The sequence below is a fragment of the Vipera ursinii genome (genome assembly GCF_947247035.1).
Source record: "Vipera ursinii genome assembly, chromosome: Z".
In the NCBI taxonomy this organism is placed as follows: Eukaryota; Metazoa; Chordata; class Lepidosauria; order Squamata; family Viperidae; genus Vipera; species Vipera ursinii.
In genome coordinates, this window is record NC_139517.1 from 18,411,594 (window position 1) to 18,436,356 (window position 24,763).

Consider the following 24,763-nt stretch of genomic DNA (forward strand, 5'->3'; position numbering starts at 1 on the left):
GCTTGGAATTCTGGGAATTGAAGTCCACACATCTTAAAAATTGCCATGGTTAAGAAACACTGATACAGAGGGAGGAAGCATCTTGCAATTCTCTGAATTTGTGGAATGTTTCTGTTTTTCCAAATTGGGGTTTTAGAGCCAGGATTGTGCTCCTGAATTAATTTCAACAAATTGTTTTGGGTGGGTTGTCCATTCGTTTAACCTTTTTGTCACTGTTTGTTTTCTAGATTGGCTTCTTGAAGGACATCCTCCAGCATCTGTGTGTACATAAATCATATTATATGTGCAGTTCATTAAGCCAAATAAATAGTATTTTTCTCTCACTTAAAGTTCTGCTATTAATGAATGGTGTATACAGTGACCCAAAACACATTATGACTGAAGATAGATAAGTCCATTGAAATACCTGCTAAATGTATAATCAAAAACATCTTATATTGTGCTAATACTACACATACACACACATACAACACAAATTTTCGAGAGATATTTAGGACACGCTAATGCCTCTGTAGTTGCATGACAGTGTGAGAGCAAAAAGCTGTTTGTGTATACTAAATACCTGACGTGTGAGCGTACATTTCCTAGCAAACAAGGGACTTATTGTCAATGTGCAAAGATTCCATACATTTAGAACCATATACTTAAACTTTTTCTAGTACTACACTTGAAAAGAGTTCTAGATCGGGGATCTGCTGTGTACACTTCTAATCAAGCAGAGACTAGTATTGAGGTGTGTGAATTTGCAAAGAGCATAAGTTCCAGATCACAGCGTGTGCCCGTGTACACATTGGTGTGTTTGGGTCTCATACTGTCTCCCTTGATGGAGAAATCCAAAGCAGACTTAGAAATAGCTGGAGACCCTGAGGGTGAATCCCATCAAGATCTTCTGTCTGAGGAATCTACTACTCGCCCTACCTGGGGATCAAAGGCTCAGTATATCCTTGCCCAGGTTGGCTTTTCTGTTGGACTCGGCAATGTCTGGCGTTTCCCCTACCTGTGTCATCAAAATGGTGGAGGTGAGTTGACTTGGGCAGTTCTGCCAAACTTGGGACTTGGATTCTACTGCAAGATTCTCCCCCTTTTTTCTAAGAAATTGTGGCTTCTTACATGTGACTCTGAAGTAGCAGCTTATAAAGCTGTTCTTTATCATTTGTGTATCTTTATCCTTTTACTACTGTATATGCACGTAATGTCTAAAACTTACATACATAGTCCCCTGTAAATGGAAAAGGAATGATTTTCTGAATTAAAGTACACATTTGAGAAATAGCAAACAGATCCCTTTAGCAATTTGGCCGAAAGCACCAACCGAAGTGGTGCATTTATTCCAGAATACATTCTCTACCATTTAGATACTTATTTTTCTGGCAGGAGAATTGGAGACACTGGATTTTCACAATTTTAGTTATCCAGTCTCCCATTATAAGCTTACAAGGCCACCACGCTGCTCACTTTCCAAACAGTATTGTGTGAATTTGATCCTTTTGAGAGTGAAGAAAATTATCTCCCTCTCTAAAACATTTGGAAACAATATTTTTAAACATTCTCCTTTTGATGGTAACAACCAATCTATCACACACGTGATCCATTGCATCAGGTTTAAAATGATTCAACACTTTAAGGCAGTGGTCTCCAATTTTTCAGGCTGGGCGGCCTGATGGGGTAGGTAGGGGGAGGGAATGGTTCTGTGTGAGCGGCAAGCGCATGCATGCACAGCCCACTGCTCACACAGATGGAGCTTCATGCACAAGTATTGCTTGCGCAACTCAGTTCCGAACAGGCCAGGGCCCGGTAGTGGGCTGCGGCCCAGGAATTGGGGACCCATTCTTTAAGGGGTATAAATGTCTGGTTAAATAATCTTGCCAGGTGCTTAAGAAAAAAAAAGTTAGCACAGACAGAGACATAAATGCAAGAGACCTTCAGAATGTGATCCATAAGCTATATTCGTCTCTTAAGAGAAATGAAGGCTGGCAGTGTATTTAAAGGGGAAGATGATCCATTCTTTAGCAATGAAGGCCAAGATTTGGGGTTTGCTTAACCTGCTTATAGCCAGTTTGGTGTAGTGATTAAGACACTAACCTAGAAAGCAGGAGACCCTGAGTTCTAGTCCCACTTTAGGCACAAAGCCAGCTGGGTGACTTGGGTCATTCACTCTCGTGTCAACCCTGGGAAGAAATCAATGGCAAAAAAAAAAAAATCCTGCCAAGAAAATTGCAGGGATTTGTCCAGGTGCTCACCGGGAGTAAAAAATTGACTTAAAAGGACTCATACCAAAACACCAAACTGGCACATCGTCTTTCCCTTTAGTTCAGCCTGATTCAGGAGACTGTCATTTGTGAAATAATTGCCATAGTGGCTGGAATCCCTAAAATATTGCCTTTTGCTGGACAGGTTCTTTTCTGCTGCTATACCTGCTCCTCCTCGTCGTCATTGGGATCCCTCTCTTCTTCCTGGAGCTGGCAGCTGGGCAGATTATCCGACAGGGCAGCATTGGCGTCTGGAAGCACATCAGCCCCCGCCTAGTAGGCATCGGCTTTGCAAGCTGTGTGGTGAGTGCCATGTCACTGTTCTTCTGAGTCTGATATTTGTTCATATGTCTTGAAAAAATGTGTGTGTGGGGGGGGGGAGGAAATGCCCTTCAGAATAAACCAACCTGTCAGAAAAAAATATTAATTGGCTAATCTTTCCAGCAATCAAAAGGAACTTTTGATTCTTTTAACCCAGACATGTCAACCACAAGGACCAGGGGCCAGATCCAGCCCGCAAAGTGGTTTCATGCGGCCCGCGAAGCCATCCTGGAAAGAGTGAGGGAACGGCCCCCACTGCCTTGGCCCTGCCCCAGAGACCCTCCTCCTGCCAGAGACCCTCAGATCTGTCCCGCTCCTGCCCAGGCCCCCATAGGCACCCTTGATGCAACGATGTAGAGCTGGCCATGCCCACCCAGTAGGCCATACACACTTTAGCCACGCCCACCCAGTAGGCCACGCCCACCCAGACCACACCCACCCGGCCCCCTGAGGGCAACCGCAATGCTGATGTGGCCCTCAATGAAATTGAGTTTGACACCCCTGTTTTAACCTATTTATTTATGAAATTTGTTTGCTGCCCATCTTGCCAGCCTACAGCCTATATGTCTTCCCTCAGCTATGACCCCGTTTTCTTTGTTACCTCCTGGGAGGAGACTTCGTAGCATGCGAAGCAGAACAACTAGATTCCCTAATAGCCTTATACCATATGGCGAATCTATGGTACGCGTGCCACAGGTGGCACGCAGAGCCCTCTCTTTAGGCACGCGTCCCGGCGTCCCAGTCCTAGGCCTTCAGCTGGGTTTTATAAAACCTTTTCGCTTTAGGCCTCTGCCACCATGTGCAAAAAACCCGTTTCAATCAATCAACTTCAACTTCTCGGGGGGAAAAAAAAGATCTCGCAAAGTTAGAATTGATTGATTGAACTTTTTAGTCCCACCCATTCTGCCGTTACCACCGCAGCCATGCCCACCCAATGGGCTACGCCCACCCAATTGGCCACACCCACCCAATGGGCCACGCCCCCCGGCACCTTACGATACATAAGTGGGTTTTGGGTTGCAGTTTGGGCACTCTGTCTCTAAAAGGTTCGCCATCACTGCCATATAGTATTAATCTTGTTAACTCTTAAGACTCTTTTTTTCTGCTAATGTATTCTAAATATATTCTATATATGTGTGTGTGGGTGTATCTATGTGTGTGTATGACGGACAAGTCAAAGCAGAGAGTTGTGACAAAATGTGATCCACTGGAGAAGGAAATGGCAACCCACTCCAGTATCTTTGCCATGAAAGCCACATGGACAGTACCAAAAGGCAAAACGATATGACGCTGGACGATGAGCCCCTCAGGTTGGAAGGTATCCAATATGCTACTGGGGAAGAGCAGAGGGCTAGTACTAGTAGTGCCCGAAAGAATGAAGCGACTGGGCCAAAGCCGAAAGGACGCTCAGCTGTGGATGCATCATACATACATACATACATACATACATACATACATACATACATACATACTTTTGAGATCAGACTTCAGAATTTCATTTTTAAATGTGTGCCAGTGTGTTCATAGAAAAAAGTGACAATAAAGGTTATCTTATCTATTGGGCGGAAATGTTTACCCTCTGCCACCTACAAGCATACTCTTATGGTCTAAAAAAGAGACTACAAATAGTTCTCGACTTACAACCGGTTGCTTTGCAACAGTTCAAAATTACAGTGGCCACTCAACCTACTTCTGAAGTTGTAAAAGCCAGGAGGGCTCCCTGTGGTCATTTGAACACATTTTCAGTGTACTCAGCAGTAAGCCTGCATTTAGAGCCATTTGCAGTGTCCCACGATCACACGACCACAATTTGCAAAGTTTTTTTTTTCTGAAATCTGACGTTTATTTCCAGATTCTAACAAAAAACAACCCATAGCAAGCAATGGGTTTGCTTTGCGACCGCTGCGTCTTCAAATGTTTTCGGATTGTGATTGTTTGTAATGTGACAGAAGGGAAAGAATGTATGACTGGTGAATTCTTTTATTAAAAATATTTAATATGAATTAATGAAAACATAGATGAAATCAAACCTAATTTAGTTTTTAGTTTGGACGACTCCCTACAGTTTGGAGTGTAATCCTCAACCTGGAAAAGCTTAGAATGGCCACTCCCTCGGTCTGAAAAAAAAGTTGCATGGTCTCCGTTTTGGAGAAAAGGAACATTTCAGAAGGAGTTTACCATGTTCTAAACACATTTCTTTTCAAACGTTTTTGACATCATCTGTAGTTTATGGTTTCTCTTCTTCAAAGCAATTGTATCCATGTCCAGGGACAATATGGAACACTGATTCATTTTGCTTTCTTTTTAGGTGTGTTCTTTTGTGGCCCTATATTATAATGTCATTATGGCATGGAGTCTTTTCTACTTGGGTAATTCTTTCCAGTTTCCCCTTCCGTGGAGTAGTTGCCCAGGAGCAGAAAATGAAACAGGTGCAGGTAAGTCAGAACACAGGAAACAATAGGCATTTGTGGCTTTTTTTCGGTTTTGTGGCCTCTTTGTATCACAGAATTATGCTGCTTTTAACAAGGATTCCTGCACACAGTTCCCAACCATGAACGGTGTGGTGGAACAATGGTTTAACCAGCTCTTTCCCTCCCAACGTATGGCAAGTTTCAACTTCTCCTAAGGCTCTTTAAAATACTAATATCAAAATATCAGGAGTTGGTTGTGTGGTAGATAAACCCCAACTATGGTTTGATCATTATAGGTTGACTGTAACTCAGATGTATCTAGTCCATTGGCCAGATGTGGCCCTGGACAGCTAGTAATGCATTCCCACAAGATTGTAATTTTTTTATATTAAACCCCAACTATGGTTTGATCATTATAGGTTGACTGTAACTCAGATGTATCTAGTCCATTGGCCAGATGTGGCCCTGGACAGCTAGTAATGCATTCCCACAAGATTGTAATTTTTTTTACATTATTATGTGATTTACATACATTAATTATATTACATACTTTATATGTGGCCTAAGACAATTTCTCTTTATTCAGTGTGTGTAGCTAAAAGGTTGGACACCATGCTTTAGCTCAAAGGGAAAGCATATGTTTTTGACACAAAATTTCTAGATAGGCCTGAGAAAAAACACTTTTGAATCACAGAGAGCTGCTATAAAAAAGAGACAGACTCCTGGTCTGGTATAAGGTAGCCATATACAGTATAATCTTGCTAATCTACTATGAAAGAATATAGGAATGAAAAATTGTAAATAAACCAGTAGACTGAGCTGGGACACAGCAGTCTTTTGAATTCTTAAAAGATAATCAGGTATTAAAATTCGTCTCTTTAAAAGTTTATTCACCCAATTGCATGAAATGTCATCTCCTGGATGAGAGAAGGAGTTAAATAAGAATAGTTTCTACACTATATATCCTCCTTTACAAATTGTCTAAATAAATTAACAGTGATTCCCCAGAAGGACCGTGATACTTGGACTGCAAAAATCTAGGCAACTATTAGAATAATATTTCTCAATCATGGCAACTTTAAAATGAATGGACTTCAACTCTCAGAATATTCTCACCAACATGCTGGCTACAGGGAATTCTGGGAAATGAAGTTCACACTTGGCACTAGTCTAGTGAGAAACTGTATTACAGTATTGAAGATGCAAGTGACACAAAACTACAATTGCTGCCATCTAGTGGTCATGCAGATCTTTGTCGTTCAGATACATACAGTAAACACATTGCTATGTTATTCAGCACTCTTTTCCATGAACCAAGCTCTTCCAACAATGTTTAGTCATGAGCAAGTCCTATTTAAAAAAGATCCCCTGCAGTGTTGTTTATGGGTTCTCTTTTATTATTACTATTTAATTATTGCTAAGCTTTCCCTTCTTAAGACAGCCAAACTATTACTCTGTAATAATAATATAGGCTACTGGCTTTCAACCTACAACTGTCGTACATTAAATAAATAAAATAAATTGTCTGTTTTGGGTACTTGGGAAGTGGGAGGAATTTAGTTTAATTGGGGGTTACTAGCTAGCTGCTGTCTGAAAAAGGAAGCAGACTTTACAATATTCCATATAACATTTTCTCTGCTTTCTTTATAACAAACTATATTTCCTTTGAAATACATAAAAGTAGAAACTTTCACGCTCACAGGCATTAGAACAATTTATCATTAACACTTCTCAGTGATTCTGAAAAGCAGTAATAAGAGCAAACATTGGAAGAGAAATTTTGATTATAGTTGATTACTTTTGTGAAAACGTTCAACATATTTTATCTGTTCACCCTGGAAAGCTGACACAGCACTTGAATTGTTTAGGGAAAAAAATTGCAAGAACTTGAGACACATTGGAAGCTACCTTAGGCCAAATAGGCAGTTGGCCCATCCAGTGTCTTACACCCAAATAGTATCAGTCTTTGCAGATTTCCAGAGAAGAATCTTTCCCAACCCTACTTACTGTCAAGATATAAATTACAATATGAAATTTAGACTTTCCGCATGCAGAAAGACACTCTATGCCTGCAGTTTGGGAAAATACATTTAAATGCATCAAACTATAGAACATTTCAAGAGAAAACAGTTAGTGCTGGAACTGAAGACTGGAGGATACAAGCCTCAAAGTGGAAAAAAAACACTCATGGTCTTTTCTGAAAATGCTTCTGCGTTACTCTATTTGGTTGGCCAGAGTTAGTGAAAGAAAAAAAAAATGGCTGTGCAAATAAACCTGCCCTTTGCTCATACTTGCTGTACTGTGCTAAAATCAGTTTTGTAATATTTGCTCTTCTAAAATAACATGGAACTGCCATGAAATGAGGAAAAAAACCCATCCATTTGGGTAAGAAGCATTCTGGAAATCAGTATATTTTAGATGCACTCGACAAACATAAACTTTATCCACAATATTCCAAAATAAATGTCCTGTTTTTGTTATTACAGCATCATCAGAAAAAGAAAAGCTAACACCCACACACACTCTTTTTTCTCTCTCTCTTTCTTTCTCTTCTTCCCTTTCTCTCCAGTCATGGAGTCTGAATGCATGGACAGTTCTTCCACTATCTATTTCTGGAATCGAAAGGCCTTGCACATTACCAACTCCATAGAGGAGAGTGGGGGTCTTGACCCAGCCCTTACCGGCTGCCTCTTTGCTGCTTGGATGCTGGTTTGTCTCGCCATGATCAAAGGCATTAAATCATCAGGCAAGGTGGGTTGCGTCCACTCTTCTGTCTTTACACAAAAACATTCCGTCAGAGACTTCATACAGGTCGTCCTCAATTTACAACCGTAATTCAGCCCAGCATTGTGACCATAAGCCATGCTGCCAGTCCTTAACTGGGTCACCATGTGACCAGGCCTGATTTTATGATTTGATTTGTGACAGTTAAGTGTTCATTAAGTCAACGCAGTGGTCATGAAGTGAATCCATGGTTCGCAACGGGTGCAAACTGGTAGTAAATGCTGGTTTCCGGCAAAAAAAATCTGCAAATCATGATTATATGATCTCGGGACCCTGCAAACTGCTGTAAAGTAGACCAGTTGCCGAGCATCCAATATATGACCACATGATTACCAGGGGGTGGGGGGGATCAGTGCTTCAAATCCAGGTTAGGTATCCTTGGGTAGGTCTGTTGTAATTTGAAATGGTCTCTAAATGATGGTGTAAGTCGAGGACAACCTGTAATTGACATCCCAGCCGTTACCTTGGATACAGTTGTCTTTTCCTCAGCCTAGCAGCCTCCAGATATGGTGGACCAAACTTTCATCTCCACAAGTTGATCTTTGGGCTGAGGAAATCTGCATATACTGTGGGATTTCAGGGACAATGGGAGTTGGGGAAGAGGAGGCAAAACAAGGGAAGCAAATAATTTGGATTATAGACTGAATGAGGGGAATTGTGCATTTTCAGTGTGGATTTTTACTGTTGTGCACTGCCCAGAGTTACTGTGTATTAAGTTGGGCAGCTATCTAAGTTTCATAAATAAATACATTTGTGGGAAAGAAGCTACAGAAACATGAAAGGCAAACGTTCCCCTCGTGTACCAATAACGTCTGCCAGCATGATTCTCAGCACGCCTTGATTTTTTCCTATTCATTTCCATCATATCTTCCCTCCATCCCAGGTTTTGTATTTCAGTTCGCTGTTCCCTTACGTGGTTCTCTTGTGCTTCCTTGTGCGTGCTTTGCTGCTAGAAGGGGCAGCTGATGGAATCAAGATCATGTTCACCCCTAAGGTAAGAGACTCCCGCTTTGGGCTCCATCCTGATTTTGAAGTATCGGTAGTCCTCAATTTACATTCATAATTGGGACCACAATTTCTGTGGTTTAGCAAAGTAGTTAAGTGAGTCACACTTGATTTTATAACCTTTGTTGCCATGGCTGTTAAGCCAATCACTGCAGTTGTGATTGGCTTATGGTCCGCGACCCGGTACCAGGCTGTGGCCTGTTGGCCACTGGACTGCGGGAATAGCTGGCGAGCCCCCCACACACACACTCGCCACTAGCAGGCGCTAGTGGCCCCATCTGCACATACGCGGAGGCGCTAGCAGCCTGTTTGCATGGGTGCCAGAAACCCATTTGCGCATGCTCCTCCCTTCCAGGCTGCCAAGCCGGAAAGGTTGGGGAGCTCTGTTTTAAGGGAATCACGGAATCCTTAAGCCAGTTGGCTTCCCCGTTGATATTGCTTGTCAGAGGTCAGCTGTGAAGGTTGCAAACGGTGATCAAATGACTTCTAGAACTGCTGTAAATACATACCGGTTGCAGCAGCAAGGACTAGTTGTAAGTCACTTTTTTCAGTGCCATTGCTATGCAGAAAAACAAAAGGAAGTCCAGAAAAAAATTAAAATTAATTGAATAAGAAAACATCCCCCAAGGGATTCAACACCCATTCTAACCTAAGACCTCAGGACCGAGTCAGGGTTTAAAGGTTCACTTAAACAGTTCCAAGGTAAAGATAAAGGTTCCCCCGCACATGCGTGCTAGTCGTTTCCGACTCTAGGGGCTGGTGCTCATCTCCGTTTCAAAGCCGAAGAGCCAGCACTTGTCCAAGGATGTCTCCGTGGTCATGTGGCCGGCATGACTAGACGCCAAAGGCACACGGAATGCTGTTACTTTCCCACCATAGTGGTCCCTATTTTTCTACTTGCATTTTTACGTGCTTTCGAACTGCTAGGTTGGCAGAAGCTGGGACGAGTAACAGGCGCTCACTCTGTTACGCAGCACTTGGGATTCGACCTGCCAAACTGCTGACCTTCTGAACGTAAAGCTCAGCATCCTAACCCACTGAGCTACCGTGTCCCTCATCAGTTCCAAGGTGGTGGTCAAATAAACCTAGGTTGGGATGGTATTCTATAGCGCAGGTCTCATGTCAAGAGATGGATCCCATCAAATGACATTGTTTAATTAATGGGACTTGGAGTATGCTGGCTCTGTCAGGCTGTATGGAATGGGCAGAAACTATAAGAAATAGGTAATCCCTCAAAGATCCAGCCCCTATCCCTTATAGCAGTGTTTTTCAACCTTGGCACCTTGAAGATGCGTGGCCTTCAACTCTCGGAATTCCCCAGCCATCTGCCCTATAGGATTTTATAAATGATAACCAGCACCTTGAACTGCATTCAGAACTGCATTCAGAGGCCTACTGGCTTGCAGTGCACCTCACAAAGCAGAGGTATTACATGGGCCTGTCCATAACTGTCCATGCTGCCACATTCTGGACTATCTGTAGCTTCCAAATAGTCTTCAAGGACAATCCTGTGTGGAATGCACTGCAGTAGTGCAAGCGTGAGGTGGCCAAAGCATCTTGAGCTTTTTACACCTTTCAGCAAACGAGAAAAGATCTAGCAGGGCCAGAGGTGCAGAAACGTGAAATGATGCCTTCCGTCCCTTTCTCACAATTTCTTATCTTTCTCCATCCCCAAGCTGTCCATTTGGGGAGATATGCAGGTCTGGCGTCAAGCTGCCACTCAGGTATTCTTTGCCCTGGGTCTGGGCTTCGGCACCATCATTGCTTACTCCAGCTACAATCCTCAGCATAACAACTGCCACATTGATGGGTTGCTTGTGTCTGGCATCAATTTCCTTACCTCGGTGCTGGCCACACTGGTGGTTTTTGCCGTGCTGGGTTTCCGAGCCAATATGTTGGCACACGACTGTGTTGCAAGGTTAGTGTCCATCAAACTGTTGGTAAAAGGGCAACAAGTACGATCAAGAGCCCTGGTGGCGCAGTGGTTAGAATGCAGTATTGCAGGCTAATTCTGCTGACTGCCAGGAGTTCGATCCTGACCGGCTCAAGGTTGACTCAGCCTTCCATCCTTCCGAGGTCGGTAAAATGAGGACCCAGATTGTTGGGAGCAATAGGCTGACTCTGTAAACCGCTTAGAGAGGGCTGAAAAGCACTGTGAAGCGGTATATAAGTCTTAAGTGCTATGGCTATTGCCAGGGCTTTTTTTCTCATAGAACGCTCAGAACGGAGTTCCGGCACCTTTTTTGGATGGAACCTTGTAGGGTAGGCAAGGTGGTTTGTATGACATTTGTGAGTTCCAGCACCTTTTTCTTTTACAAAAAAAGCATTGGCTATTGCTATCATGAGATCAAACAGTAAGTCCTACAAGAAAGGATTAAGTGGGGATATGATACCCCTTTTCAAGTACCGAAGGGGGGTGTAACAGCAAAAGGTAGGTCCTAGGTTGGCTGGGCCACCTGGCTGCACCTGTACCAGTCTCGTTCTTTGCTCCAGGAAAAATCTGTCATCGGCATCTTTCAGCCGTCTCTCCTCCTCGTGGCATCTACCTATCTTGCAGTTAAAATGACTCGACTGAATTTGTCCCCTTCGTGCTGCTTGTGAGGGAGGCAGGGCGCTTCACAGTTTGAGATGCCTGGATATTATTAGGTATTATTCCCAGTTATGTCTGGGAATAATTGGGTTGTTGTTGTTATCGTTATTATTATTATCATCGTCATCATCATCATTATGGTTCATTGCACAGTCAACCAGATGTTTAGACCATATTTGGCATTTTTTATCCACCTATTGAAACTTCCCAAGGATTTGGGATAGGCTGATGGTGTTTGATGCTGTTAAAAAGGTATTGTTGCAGGATAGACCTGTAAGATCTAAGCTGTTTTGAGTAAAGCTGTTTTTTGCAATGGACTGGGTTTTTTAAAATTCCAGTGGTGTTCAAGCACTGCTCCAGATGTTTGGGGATTGCACCCGAGGTGCCTATCACTATTGGTACTATCTTTGCTTCCTTTTGCCACAGTCATTCTACTTTTATTTGCAGAACTTTGTATTTTATGATTTTTTCCCCCCAGTTCTTTCTGTTCCAGTTTCTGCCATGTCCACTCTTCAGACTTTTTTTGTCATTCTTATCAACAATTGTCACATCTGGAGTGTTTACCCAACCTTCTTTTCTGGTTGAGTTCAAAAGTCCCAGAGTAACTTTAGCTTCTTCATTTTCTATTACATTGTCTATTTTGGGGTGTTCCCCCCCAGGTCTTGTTTGCAGGCAAATGATATTTCTTGCAGATACTCCAATGCACTCTCATTTGCTACTTTGTCATGCCATTGTTGGTAATCAGTCTGTGCAATCTTGCAGCAGCAAACTAGGTTGCTTACTGTTTCTTCAGCTTCTTTACAGAGGCAGCACTTACTGTCTATTGCTGTCTTCTCAATTCTGGTTTTGTATGCTTGTGTTCTTCAGGCTTGATCTTGTATAGCTAGAATTAGCCTCTCTGCCCAGTTCTTCAACTTTCCTGCTCTTAAGTCATTGCCAGGTCTTGTTATCTCCTTTGCCTGCTGTGTTTTTTGTCTACTGGCCATGCAATACTTTGCCTTTCAAAGTCTCTTTTCTATTCTTCATCTGGTCTTTCTTATAGGCCAGTTTGATCTTCGGTATTCATGGTGTACTAGCTGCAGTGAATCTTCTTCACTGTCCTTCAAATTTCTCTTCTTCAGTTGTCTGGTGACAGTTGCTCCTAGCAAAGTAGTCAACATCACTGTGAGGATGAAGGGCACGATTCATTGTTATTGTTCTTCCTATCCAGAACTTTTAGTTCTGCTTGAGTCCAATCGATTATTACAGCTGTGTATCTGATGACTGGAGCTGCCCAGGTGTTGATTGCCTTGATGGTATTTTCTCCTCTGAATTTAAGATCGTCACTCTCGTGATGTCTTCATGTCTAATCTTCTTCTTGACTCCAATGTGCTTGATGGTATCAGCTAACCAGATTCTTGATGTTAATTCCATAGAGCTTCTTGATTCTTTCCTTTTTCACTATTTTTCCTTGCTGATGGTAAGAGTGACGCATTTGTTCAGTCCAAACTCCATTGCACCATCTTGACAGTTTATGCAAACTGTTGAGCAGCAATTCTATATCAGATGGTGTTTTTCCATACAGCTTCAGATCATTCATGTAAAGGAGGTGAGATACCCTGGCAGATTATTATTATTATGGTTAAAGGTAAGGGTAAAGGTTCCCCTGCACATGCGTGCTAGTCGTTTCCGACTAGGGGCCGGTGCTCATCTCCGTTTCAAAGCCGAAGAGCAAGCGCTTGTCTGAGGACGTCTCCGTGGTCATGTGGCCGGCATGACTAGACGCCAAAGGCGCACGGAACGCTGTTACCTTCCCACCGTAGTGGTCCCTATTTTTCTACTTGCATTTTTACGTGCTTTCGAATGGCTAGGTTGGCAGAAGCTGGGATGAGTAACAGGCGCTCACTCTGCTACGTGGCACTCGGGATTTGACCCGCCAAACTGCCGACCTTCTGATCAACAAGCTCAGCGTCCTAACCCACTGAGCCACTGCGTCTCTTGTATTATTATGGTTACTTCTAACCATACTTTTTCATTCCTTATTGGACATTCCTTAATAGAGTCAGTGACTAGTCCATAAAACACATTAGTGTATGTTAATTGTTTATTGTATGTAAGCATATGGTCATAAAAATAGCACTTGGACCAGGGATCTTCAAACTTGACCCTTTTATGACTTTTATCACTTCTGGACTTCAACTCCCAGAATTCATCATCCAGCGTGCCTGGCTGAGGAATTCTAGGAGTTGAAGTCCACAAGTCATAAAAGGGCCAAGTTTGAAGACCCCTGACTTAGACTTATATACAGTACCGCTCCATAGTGCTTTACAGCCCTCTCTAAGCGGTTTTACAGAGTCAGCCTATTGCCCCCAACAATCTGGGTCCTCATTTTACCAACCTCGGAAGGACGGAAGGCTGAGTCAACGAGCCAGTCAGGATCGAACTCCTGGCTGTGGGCAGATTTAGCCTGCAATACTGCATTCTAACCACTCCACTACCAATTCACTTGCAACAGTTTAAGCTCTACCTGGAACCCTCCAGATGTGTTGGACATCAAATTCCAGTATTGTTACCCAACCTATTCTTGAAATTCCAATGTTGCCTCCGAGCCTTGGTTGCCCAACCTTTGTCTAATCGTGTCTTCCAGGTCACTGAGTTCAGGTTTTTATGTTCTGTTTGGGAGTTCAGATGTTTTCTAATCTTTCTACATGTGCTATATGTCTTGTTTGGCAGAAATGCAAGACTTTTGACCGAGCTAGTGAAGAATGGTTCCCTTTCAGCTGTACTTCCTGCAAACCTGTCTGAATTTTCACCTGCTCAATACAGCAGGTGGTATCAGGATGAATGGAATGAAACAAAGAAGCAATTGCAGGAGTGGAAACTTGGTGACTGTCGTGTAGAAGATGAAATGAATAAGGTGAATGGATGGGCAAGGGCTGGATTCACAAATCCAGCTAACTATAGATCATTCAAGAGCAGGCCAAACCGTTAACGAGGGTCTATAAAACCCAGTGGCTGAGTTCACCAAAGCCAAAATAGCAAGGTTATGGATTAGAATGATGTGTGTGGACCCAGTCAGGGGCTGAAATCTATCCCAAGAAGCAAACAGCTGCATTTGGGGTAAAAAGAAGTCAAGCTATTGAGCAGACGTGGCCCTGCCTATATTATGACTTGCCAGTTAAAACATAACCTTTCGGCTTAGTGCAGTGTTTCTCAACCTTAGCAACTTTAAGATCTGTGCACTTCAACTCCCAGAATTCCACAGACACCCCTATTGCAGGGGTCTTCAAACTTGGCCCTTTTATGACTTGTGGACTTCAGTGCCCAGAATTCCTCAAGACATAGAAGGACCAGGTTTGAAGACCCCTGCCCTATTGGCTGTCTTCTGGATGTGTAAGTAGGGGAATGCTGGCTGGGGAAGTCTTAAAATTGAAGTCCTCACATCTGGAAGAGATCCAGATTGGTGAAGACTCTGGCAGTGGTTTGCTCTCCAAGCTTGTTTCAGTAGAGTTTCTGAGTGTTTAGTTACCGAACTAGGTAACATCAGCAGTAGGATTTGGGGAACGGCTCTATTAAAAGTTTTCCATCTGCTTTAACATTTGACATTTGCTACAGCTCCTACTGTCAATGTTTTTTCTCTCTTTCTCCCTCAGGGCGTGGAAGGGACAGGCCTGGCCTTCATCACCTTCACAGAAGCTATGACCCTGTTTCCAACAGCCCCTTTCTGGTCTATGATGTTTTTTTTTATGCTGCTCAATTTAGGGCTAAGCACCATGTTAGGGAACATGCAAGGAATCATCACTCCTTTACTGGACAACTTCCACAGTCTCAACCGTCGCCGGATGCTGTTCACAGGTACCAGAAATGGGCAGTCTGTCTTTCTTCACCTGGGGCAAGACCAGAATTCATGGCCGCATTAATATATAATATATATATATATATAATATACAGATGAAACTCAAAAAATTAGAATATCGTGCAAAAGTTCATTTATTTCAGTAATGCAACTTAAAGGGGGAAACTAATATATGAGATAGACTCATTACGTGCAAAGCAAGATAGTTCAAGCCCTGATTTGTCGTAATTGTGATGATTATGGCGTACAGCTCATGAAAACCCCAAATCCACAATCTCAGAAAATTAGAATATTGCGAAAAGCTGCAATATTCTAGGCTCAAAGTGTCCCACTCTAATCAGCTAATTAAGCCATAACACCTGCAAAGGGTTCCTGAGCCTTTAAATGGTCTCTCAGTCTGCTTCAGTAGGAATCACAATCATGGGGAAGTCTGCTGACCTGACTGTTGTGCAGAAAACCATCACTGACACCCTCCATAAGGAGGGAAAGCCTCAAAAGGTAATTGCAAAAGAAGTTGGATGTTCCTCAAGTGCTGTATCAAAGCACATTAATAGAAAGTTATCTGGAAGGGAAAAGTGGAAGAAAAAGGTGCACAAGCAGCAGGGATGACCACAGCCTGGAGAGGATTGTCAGGAAAAGGCCATTCAAAAGAGTTGGGGACTTTCACAAGGAGTGGACTGAGGCTGGAGTCAGTGCATCAAGAGCCCCCACACAGAGACGGATCCTGGACATGGGTTTCAAATGTCGTATTCCTCTTGTCAAGGTGCTCCTGAACAACAAATGTCAGAAGCGTCTTAGCTGGGCTAAAGAAAAACAGACCTGGTCTGTTGCTCAGTGGTCCAAAGTCCTCTTTTCTGATGAGAGCAACTTTTGCATCTCATTTGGAAACCAAGGACCCAGAGTCTGGAGGACGAATGGAGAGGCACACACTGCAAGATGTTTGAAGTCCAGTGTGAAGTTTCCACAGTCTGTGTTGATTTGGGGAGCCATGTCATCTGCTGGAGTTGGTCCACTGTGCTTCATTAAGTCCAGGGTCAACGCAGCCATCTACCAGGAGATTTTGGAGCACTTCATGCAGACGAGCTTTATGGGGATGCTTACTTCATTTTCCAGCGGGACTTGGCACCTGCCCACACTGCCAAAAGCACCAAAACCTGGTTCAATGACCGTGGGATTACTGTGCTTGATTGGCGAGCAAACTCGCCTGACTTGAACCCCATAGAGAATCTATGGGGCATTGCCAAGAGAAAAATGAGAGACATGAGACCGAACAATGCAGAAGAGCTGAAGGCCGCTATTGAAGCATCCTGGTCTTCCATAACACCTCAGCAGTGCCACAGGCTGATAGCTTCCATGCCAGGCCGCATTGAGGAAGTAATTGCTGCAAAAGGGGCCCAAAACAAGTACTGAGTACATATACATGCTTATACTTTTCAGAGGTCCGATATTGTTCTATGTACACTCCTTGTTTTATTGATTGCATGTAATATTCTAATTTTCTGAGATTGTGGATTTGGGGTTTTCATGAGCTGTACACCATAATCATCACAATTATGACAAATCACGGCTTGAACTATCTTGCTTTGCATGTAATGAGTCTATCTCATATATTAGTTTCCCCTTTTAAGTTGCATTACTGAAATAAATGAATTTTTGCACGATATTCTAATTTTTCAAATTTCACCTGTATAATACAAGGGCTGGGATTTTAAATTGCCAGCGCTTTGGACTCTGCAGAATATGGGCCGCTAAACGGGATAGGATTTGAAATATTCTGCAAAATAAAGTGATAGGGCAGTGGTGGCAAACCTATGGCACACGTGCCAGAGGTGGCAGGCAGAGCCCTCTCTGTGGGCACGCGTGTCGCCCCAGCGCCGCCGCCCCCCCCCCGCGTCCCCCTCCTCACTAGCAGCTCCCCTGGAGGAGAGTCACCCCTGGGCACGACCCACATGGAGCAGTGCAGCCGAGGACATGATAGCCAGGTAGCAGGGATAAGACTCTGCCCTCGGGCCCCGTCACGTGCAGATGATACTGCGGGGCGCAGGCGAAGGGCGTGGCCGCCATGGCGCTGCAGGGCCCCCTGGGTGATCTGCGGCGCACCGTGGAGACAGTAGGTGGCCCTGCAGCCGGGTGGGGCGGGGGGGCAGAGCGGGGGCATGCAGGGCGGTTTTGGGGCACTTGGTATCTAAAAGGTTTGCCATCCCTGTGATAGGATTTCAGATTCCAGGAAGAAGAGGCTGCATTTAAAATGGGATGCCAATGGTGTTGATTGTTGATGGGGCCACTTCAGATGGCCGGGTCAGAATTTGGTTGCTACTACTTCCCAACGTCAAGAGTGCAGAGGAGAATGAATGCATTTTAAAATCAATCTGGTGCTCTGCTCTGCAAGACACCATGGAAGGTTGGTGCATCCACGCCCACGCAGATCCCTGTTACTGAAGGAGCAAAAGATGACATGCAAATTCCACATCACAATGAAGCAAAAAACAAAGCCTTGTTCCTGTCAATGCTGCAAACATTGGATGTTTTCGCTTTGACAATATAAGAGGCGGCCTTTTCCTTTAAATTGTTTTGCTGTGAGAATTAGATGAAGCTGGAGGGAGGAGAATGCTACCCCGGTTGTTTTTAATAAGATAAGAAATGGCCCGTAATAGAACTGAAGCGAAGCTTTGCCTAACAAACTGATTGGAGAATGTGATTTATGACTGCTAATTTGGAGGTGGGAACTGTGCCAGATGTTAGGTGCTGAAGGGAAGGGAATTCAGATTTTGGCAACCATCCATGCCGTGCCGACGCTTTGTTCTCATTATTATAGGCTTTTTAGAATAAAACAATGCCTGAAGATTCTTTGAAGTGTTTCATTAGTTGGAACCATGACAGTTCCTTTTACAGCAAACGCTTCAAGTAGATTTCATATTAAATCCATAAAATTGGAATTTTCCCTTTTCAGGAAAAAGAACCATCATTTGGGGCTTTTTTTCCCATTGTTAACATACAGGTAATCCTCAGGTTATGATCATATTTGGGATCAGAATTTCTGTTGCTAAGCAAGGCACTCCTTGTGAGTCGTACCCAATTTTAGGATCTTTCCCCCCCCCACTATTTGTTAAGCAAATCACTGCGGTTCTTCAGTGAATCACACAGCTGTTAAGCAGATCTGACTTTGCTAGTCAGAAGGTGCGAGTAGGAAGGTTGCAAATGGCGATCCTATGACCGTGGGACACCGCAGCCGTCATCAATGCATGCTGGTTGCCAAGTGCCCAAATTTGAATCATATGACTGTGGGGACTCTACCATGGTCGTAAGTAAAAGGAGGGCCGGTCATAAGGCACTTTTTTTCAAAGCTGTTGTAACTTCAAATAGTTGCTAAACAAATGTAAGTTAAGGATTGTCTGTACACAATTGCAGAGCTCCTAGTCTGGCCTCCAGTTCCATATGGACTGCTTCCATGTTTTGTGGGTCTTGGACAAGAGATCTCAAAGGGTCTTCTCCATTCCAGCTTATGGTGCCAGCAGCTGTCCCACACCTGGGCCTAAACCAGGGGTAGGCAACCTCGGCTCTTTTATGACTCATGGACTTCAACTCCCAGAATTCCTGAGCCAGCATGGCTCAGCTTGGAAACCTCTCCCTTTTCCCTCAGCATGGCTGGCTCAGGAATTCTGGGAGTTGAAGTCCATGAGTCATAAAAGAGCCGAGGTTGCCTACCTGTGGCCTAAACAAACAAGCAACTGCATCTTCTCCCTAAATGTCAACCTCATCCAGGTCTCATAGCTCTTTTGGACTGCAGTTCTTCTGCCATCATGCTGTAACAGCAGAGAAACGGCTGCAGAAGAGTGCAGCAAAGTAACTGAGCTAGGCCAATTTGCATTTTGCTCACATCTCTGTTTGAAACAGGGACCCCGACGGAGATATACTGGCTGTAGATATCTGATAGGCCAACCTTTTGAGCACCAGGGACCAGTGCCACAGAGAAAAGTTTTTTCCACGGACCGGAGAGTGCGTAGTTTTGTGTGCTGCCTGCATCCCATGGATGGGGCTTTGCCTGTTTGTGCGGACTGGTTGCTGGCATGCCGCGGCCCAGTACCGGTCCACGGACCAGGGGTTGGGGACCCCTGTGATAGGCCATTAAAACAAGGGTTACATTCCTACATTACTCTGATCGAGATGGCACCTCCTATTTTTAAAAACGCTGCCACCTGTATCTTATGCTGCTCGTTGGCATCCAGAGGCCTCTGTTAGTCCTCTGATCAGGCCAAATAAAAATATCGATGGCATTTCTCATTGAGTGTATCGATCCAGAAGTTCTGACTGGTATCCATTCATGCCGCTGTGTTTTCTGTTTCTCTCCCTACAGTTGTGTGCTGCATTATTGGATTCCTGTTGGGCTTGGTTTTCGTTCAGGGATCAGGCAACTATTTTGTGACTATGTTTGACGACTATTCAGCCACTCTGCCCCTGCTTATTGTTGTAGCCAGTGAAGCTTTTGCCATAGCCTGGATCTATGGAGCGGACAGGTAATTCTCTTACTTTCCCTCCTAACTCTACCTGTTTCCAGTTTGTTTGTGTCTTGGGAAGTTGAAGAAAAGTAGGTAGGGTTTAATCGTAATTTTCGCGTAACCTTTGCGCAAACAGTCTTGTTTCCGCCATCCAGCTATCTACTACTTTTGCCTCCCATGTTTTTTTCTTCCTGCAGGTTCTTGGATGACATAGAAAACATGCTGGGCTGGCGGCCGTGGAAAATCTACAGCTACATGTGGCGCTTTGTGAGTCTGGCAGCAATGTTGTGCCTGTTGCTAGCGAGTTTGGTATACTTGCTCATGAAGCGCCCCACTTACACTGCCTGGAACAGAGAAAAGGTAAAAGAACTTTATCTACTCTCGTTTTTCACGCATTGCAGTTGGCCTGCTTGTCTTGTTCGAAAAGGAAAACAAAAAAAATGAAATCTAGGGACATGTGTACATGTGGCATCTAGGCATGTGTGCCCGCTGCTTGTACAAATGGAGCTGTGGGCATGCACGCACCTGTCATTTCCACGGACCGCTTCCAAACGGCCCATGGCCCGGTACTAAGCCGCAGCCCAGGGGTTGGGGACCCCTTGATTTAAAGTGTTGGTTCACACAATACGTTTAGCCTTTAGAATTTTAAAAAATGCAAGTGTTCAGATTGTTAAGTCCAAACAAATGCATCGTATTATGGCTTACCTCTGGAGCAGCATGTGGAGAAGAGCTTTTTTTCCCACTGAATTCTCTTCCTGAGGCAACCCGTGAATGTATAGAAGAGGCCTGATGTAAAAGTGAGAAGCATCTAAAATTTCCTCTCTCTCCCTTTCCTTTCCAGGCGGAGGAGGAGCAGCTGGAATACCCACCATGGGCCTTGGGCCTTCTCATTAGCCTGATTGTTGTGGCTGCTCTACCCATTCCAGTCATGTTTCTTAGACAGCTCTTGCTGGAAAGGTTTTCCCAACACAGCCACAACTCTGGCCAGATACCTGTACCCACTGAAGAGGAAGACAGGGTGCAAGAAAAAGAAAGTCCGGCTGATCTTGAACTCAATCCCCCAGGCAATGGTTACTTTCTTGTGCCAGCAGAAGAAGGGCAGGAATAGAATAGGTGATGTACAGGTAGTCCTCAACTTACAAACACAGTGGAGCCCAGAATTTTGGTCATACGTCATTTCGGTCATAAGCCGAGGCACCAGGTGACCGAACTTGCTATTGCTGTTTTACAACAGTCATAAAGTGAGTCAGCCACAATTATTAAGTGAATCAGGGAGTCATTACGCAAATCCAGCATTTCCAACAGGCATTTTTTGCCATTTTCTGCTGGAAAATGGCAAAAAATGCTGCAAATTGTGGTCATGTGACCACGGGACTCTCCAACCGGCTGTAAAAGTGAGCCAGTTGCCGAGCACCCAAAATGCAATCATGTGACCCCAGTAGGGTGCGGCGGTGCTCATCTTCGTTTCAAAGCCGAAGAGTCAGCGCTTGTCCGAGGACGTCTCCGTGGTCATGTGACCGGCATGACTAGATGCCAAAGGCGCACGGAACGCTGTTACCTTCCCACCGTAGTGGTCCCTATTTTTCTACTTGCATTTTTTACGTGCTTTCGAACTGCTAGGTTGGCACAAGCTGGGACGAGTAGCAGGCGCTCACTCTGTTATGCGTCACTCGGGATTCGACCCGCCAAACTGCCGACCTTCTGATCGACAAGCTCAGCGTCCTAACCCACTGAGCCACCGTGTCCCTAGCTTTTCTGAAGCCCCATCATAATTTTGAGCAGTGGTTAAGCAGCTATTTTGAAGTCCATCATAACTCTGAATGGTTGTTAAGTGGCCAGTCGTTAAAACGAGAACTACCTGTATAAAATGTGCAATTCTCCACCCGATTGCTGCTGCATTTGCAGCCTTTGATAGCCTTAATAAGCAAAGAATATTTCTTTGGCCTTGCAGTTCTGTCCCTAGAACAAGAGGAAGGTTACTCGGGTCTAAAAGCAGAGACTCACAATAGTGACTTTAGAGGCCGACGCCAAGTCCAAGGCTTCTGGAGCTAAACCATCATGGCTCTTCCGCTGGAAACTACAAGCTTCTTAATTTTCAACACTCATGCTTGTCCAAACCAATTCCACCCATAATAGTGGGGTGGAACCTGAGCGGCTATTGCAGGGGTAGGCCACCTTGGCCCTTTTATGACTTGTGGACTTCAACTCCCAGAATTCCTGAGCCAGCCATGCTGAGGGGAAAGAGAGAGGTTTCCAAGCGGAGCCATGCTGGCTCAGGAATTCTGGGAGTTGAAGTCCACGAGTCATAAAAGAGCTGAGGTTTGCCTACCCCTGGGCTATTGGTAGGAAGGGAATTCCAAGCAAAACAAAACCCAAGTATTTAATGCTAAGTGCTTATTTGTTACAGCCTGGTTACCCATTCCTAAGTGTATAGGATCTGTATGATCACAGTGTACAGTATATTTTTTTAAGGTTAAGATGGGAGTGAGAGGGGGAAAATAATTTAAAATGGAAACTAGACTGCTTTAATGTTCTCACTTCAGCAGCGTGTTTCGCTAGTGCTTATTTTTAAACCAAGTAGGAAATGCATGAGAAAAGGGTTTCCAGAATTCTTTTTTTAGCTCTTCTGTGGGTCATGTGACTAAGAGGAAACGGCTTAGATCAGCGGGCAACATTCCAAGCTACTGTCCAGATACCTCTCTCATAGAGATACATAGAGGGGATTTTTCTGACAATTTTTTTTTAAAAAATCCTGGCCTGATCTGGATCGTTTCAGATTTGACCTTTCTTTTACGGACGACTTCTCCCACACCAAATTTGGTCCTATTCCGCTGATGAACAGACCGATAAAGCCCCCGAGTCCCTTTACGTAATTTCTTTGCAGCGTTCCTTTGGGCTGGAATCAAAGAATCAAAAAAGTAAATGGCAACACGGTCGATGCTTTTAAAAATTAACAGGGCACTAAACAGTTGTAACTTCAAACATTATTGCAGGATTGAGCTCGGATAAATTAACCTGCCCGACATATCGGGGACTGCATCTCATTTTTAAAAAAATACAAAAGGAAGACTGCGTTATTATTCCGTTCTTTTAAAAAAAAATCTGCCCTTTGTTTGATAAGGAGAAAGGACAGAAAAGACATTTGGAAAATATAGCCCATCTTCCAGTTGGATAGTTTGTCATAAGAGGCTGCTTTTCCAATAAATGTGAATGAACGACACACAACGATTCCATATCATCTTGAAAGACACATGCTGGAGGACAGTAAAACTGTAAATGGAATGATAAAGGACCTGTGAATAAAATATATTTAAGTGGACTCTTTTCACTTTGGTGAGCCACCTTATAGTTTGAACAACTTTCAAAGAACCTTATTCTGTTCCCCATGAAGGCATCTTTATAACTGTTGGTCGGACAAACTCTTGACTGGAGAGCTACAGTTATTGGATTTCAAGGCACCACGTTCTGCAGTGAATTGTGGTGAAAGGAAATGAGGCCACCAAAAAACATGGTGGCTAAATACCATTAAAGTCAACATCAGCCAGAGCTCAGAACAACTGAAAGAAGCCATACAAGTTTGGAAAATGTAGAGACAGCTGGGAATTCCTGAGAATTGCCAGAGAGGATAGAGCAGATAGCATCCTCGTCGTGGTCATGCTCTGCAAAGAATGAATGAGATCCAGGAAGAAAAGGTGCATTTGACTCTGCTAGAGCATCTGTGTCTCACACCGTTGTGTGTTCCTCCCTATTCCCCCAAATCCATTTTAGACAGCTCCTCAAGAGCAAGGACCCACCCACTGACATCTGATGGCACCATGTTCTTTCATGTTCCTTTCATCTAAGCAGTGTTTCTCAACCTGGGCAGTGTTAAGAATTCTCCAGCCAGCCATGCTGATTGGGGACTCCTGGGAGTTGAAGTCCACACCTCTTAAAAGTTGTTGAGGTTGAGAAAGACTGTTTTAAAAACTTAACTGTTATACTGGTGACTGGGAGGGATACCTTCCTCAGTCTGGAGGATCTCTGGCTATGCAATGCGACCTCTTAGGCGGGTTGTCACAAATATTTAAAAATAATTGGAAAAGCAAAGTGGTCAAAACACATTGGAGGTTTTGCTCCTTGTTTAACCTGCATAAGGACTGCGTAAAGCAGTGGTGGTGGTGCCGTTTGAAAACTAGTGATAACTAAAATACTGCTAGTGGTATGTTTATTCCTTGCATAACCCTAGGATCCCCTGGGGTTGGTGGATGGGTGGATCACAGTACCAACAAGAATGCGAACTGCAGTCTTACTTCAGTGAGATTCTACTTCAGTGAGAAATAAAGGGGAGGATGGACTTTTCCAGTACTTAGTCAGAGATTATAGCTCAAAGAGCTAAAAACTTTGGAGAAGTAGTCAATGGACTGCTTATTTTTATGATATTCTCTATGGGGAATTACTGGACTTTTTCAATAGTTCAATAAATGAACTGTATGTTGGGAGTTTAAATTTTGTTTTGAGGACTTCCCTAATGCAGGGCAGAACAAAGCAAGTAATTAAAACACTGTTCTGGTGATGGGTGTCAGTTTCTTGCGAGGGAACGGAACCTGAGGTCTACAAATGAGCCTTAAAGAAGAAAACAAACCTCTAATTGTTTTCCCCTTTTCTCTTCAATAAAAGGTGTTTAGCACAAATAGTTGCATTGTATTAAATTCTAGGGTGGGAAACTGATTTCTGTCTTGGTTCATTTAAACTTCTTTATCATACGATAAAGAACTACAGTGGCAATGAAGATAAGTTCTCAGGTTCAAATTAGGGAAGTTTTCCTTGCTCAAATTAGGGCATTTCAAAATATAGATACAGCTGTCACGATTTATTTCATTTTGATTGGGCAGCTTAAGGACATCTCAGTCACTCTTTGTGCTATAGCTAGGGCTGTATAAAAAAACAACATTCCAAAATGTGAAATAGGTGGTTTCAAGGATTTTGGAATTCACCAAATCCTCATTCAAAATCAGATTTCATGAAACTTGTACCCCAAATGGTTCAAAATATAATATTTTCCGTATTGTGTCTGTTGCCTTGAAACTCAGTTG

At 43.7% G+C, this 24,763-nt stretch overlaps 1 protein-coding gene across 1 annotated transcript in view; it reads left to right on the plus strand.

Moving 5' to 3' along the window:
* Positions 1-24,353, plus strand: part of SLC6A16 (solute carrier family 6 member 16) — a 45,074-nt gene extending 20,721 nt beyond the window's left edge. Inside the window, exons 3-13 of the mRNA XM_083376573.1 lie at positions 228-1,019; positions 2,395-2,552; positions 4,879-5,005; positions 7,551-7,732; positions 8,649-8,759; positions 10,447-10,688; positions 14,073-14,256; positions 14,993-15,194; positions 19,550-19,709; positions 19,889-20,051; positions 20,533-24,353. Of these exons, the coding sequence (XP_083232699.1) occupies positions 824-1,019; positions 2,395-2,552; positions 4,879-5,005; positions 7,551-7,732; positions 8,649-8,759; positions 10,447-10,688; positions 14,073-14,256; positions 14,993-15,194; positions 19,550-19,709; positions 19,889-20,051; positions 20,533-20,799 (1,992 nt within the window). The 5' untranslated portion in view covers positions 228-823 and the 3' untranslated portion in view covers positions 20,800-24,353. The remainder of the gene's footprint in view (positions 1-227; positions 1,020-2,394; positions 2,553-4,878; positions 5,006-7,550; positions 7,733-8,648; positions 8,760-10,446; positions 10,689-14,072; positions 14,257-14,992; positions 15,195-19,549; positions 19,710-19,888; positions 20,052-20,532) is intronic.
* Positions 24,354-24,763: the final 410 nt, after the last annotated feature.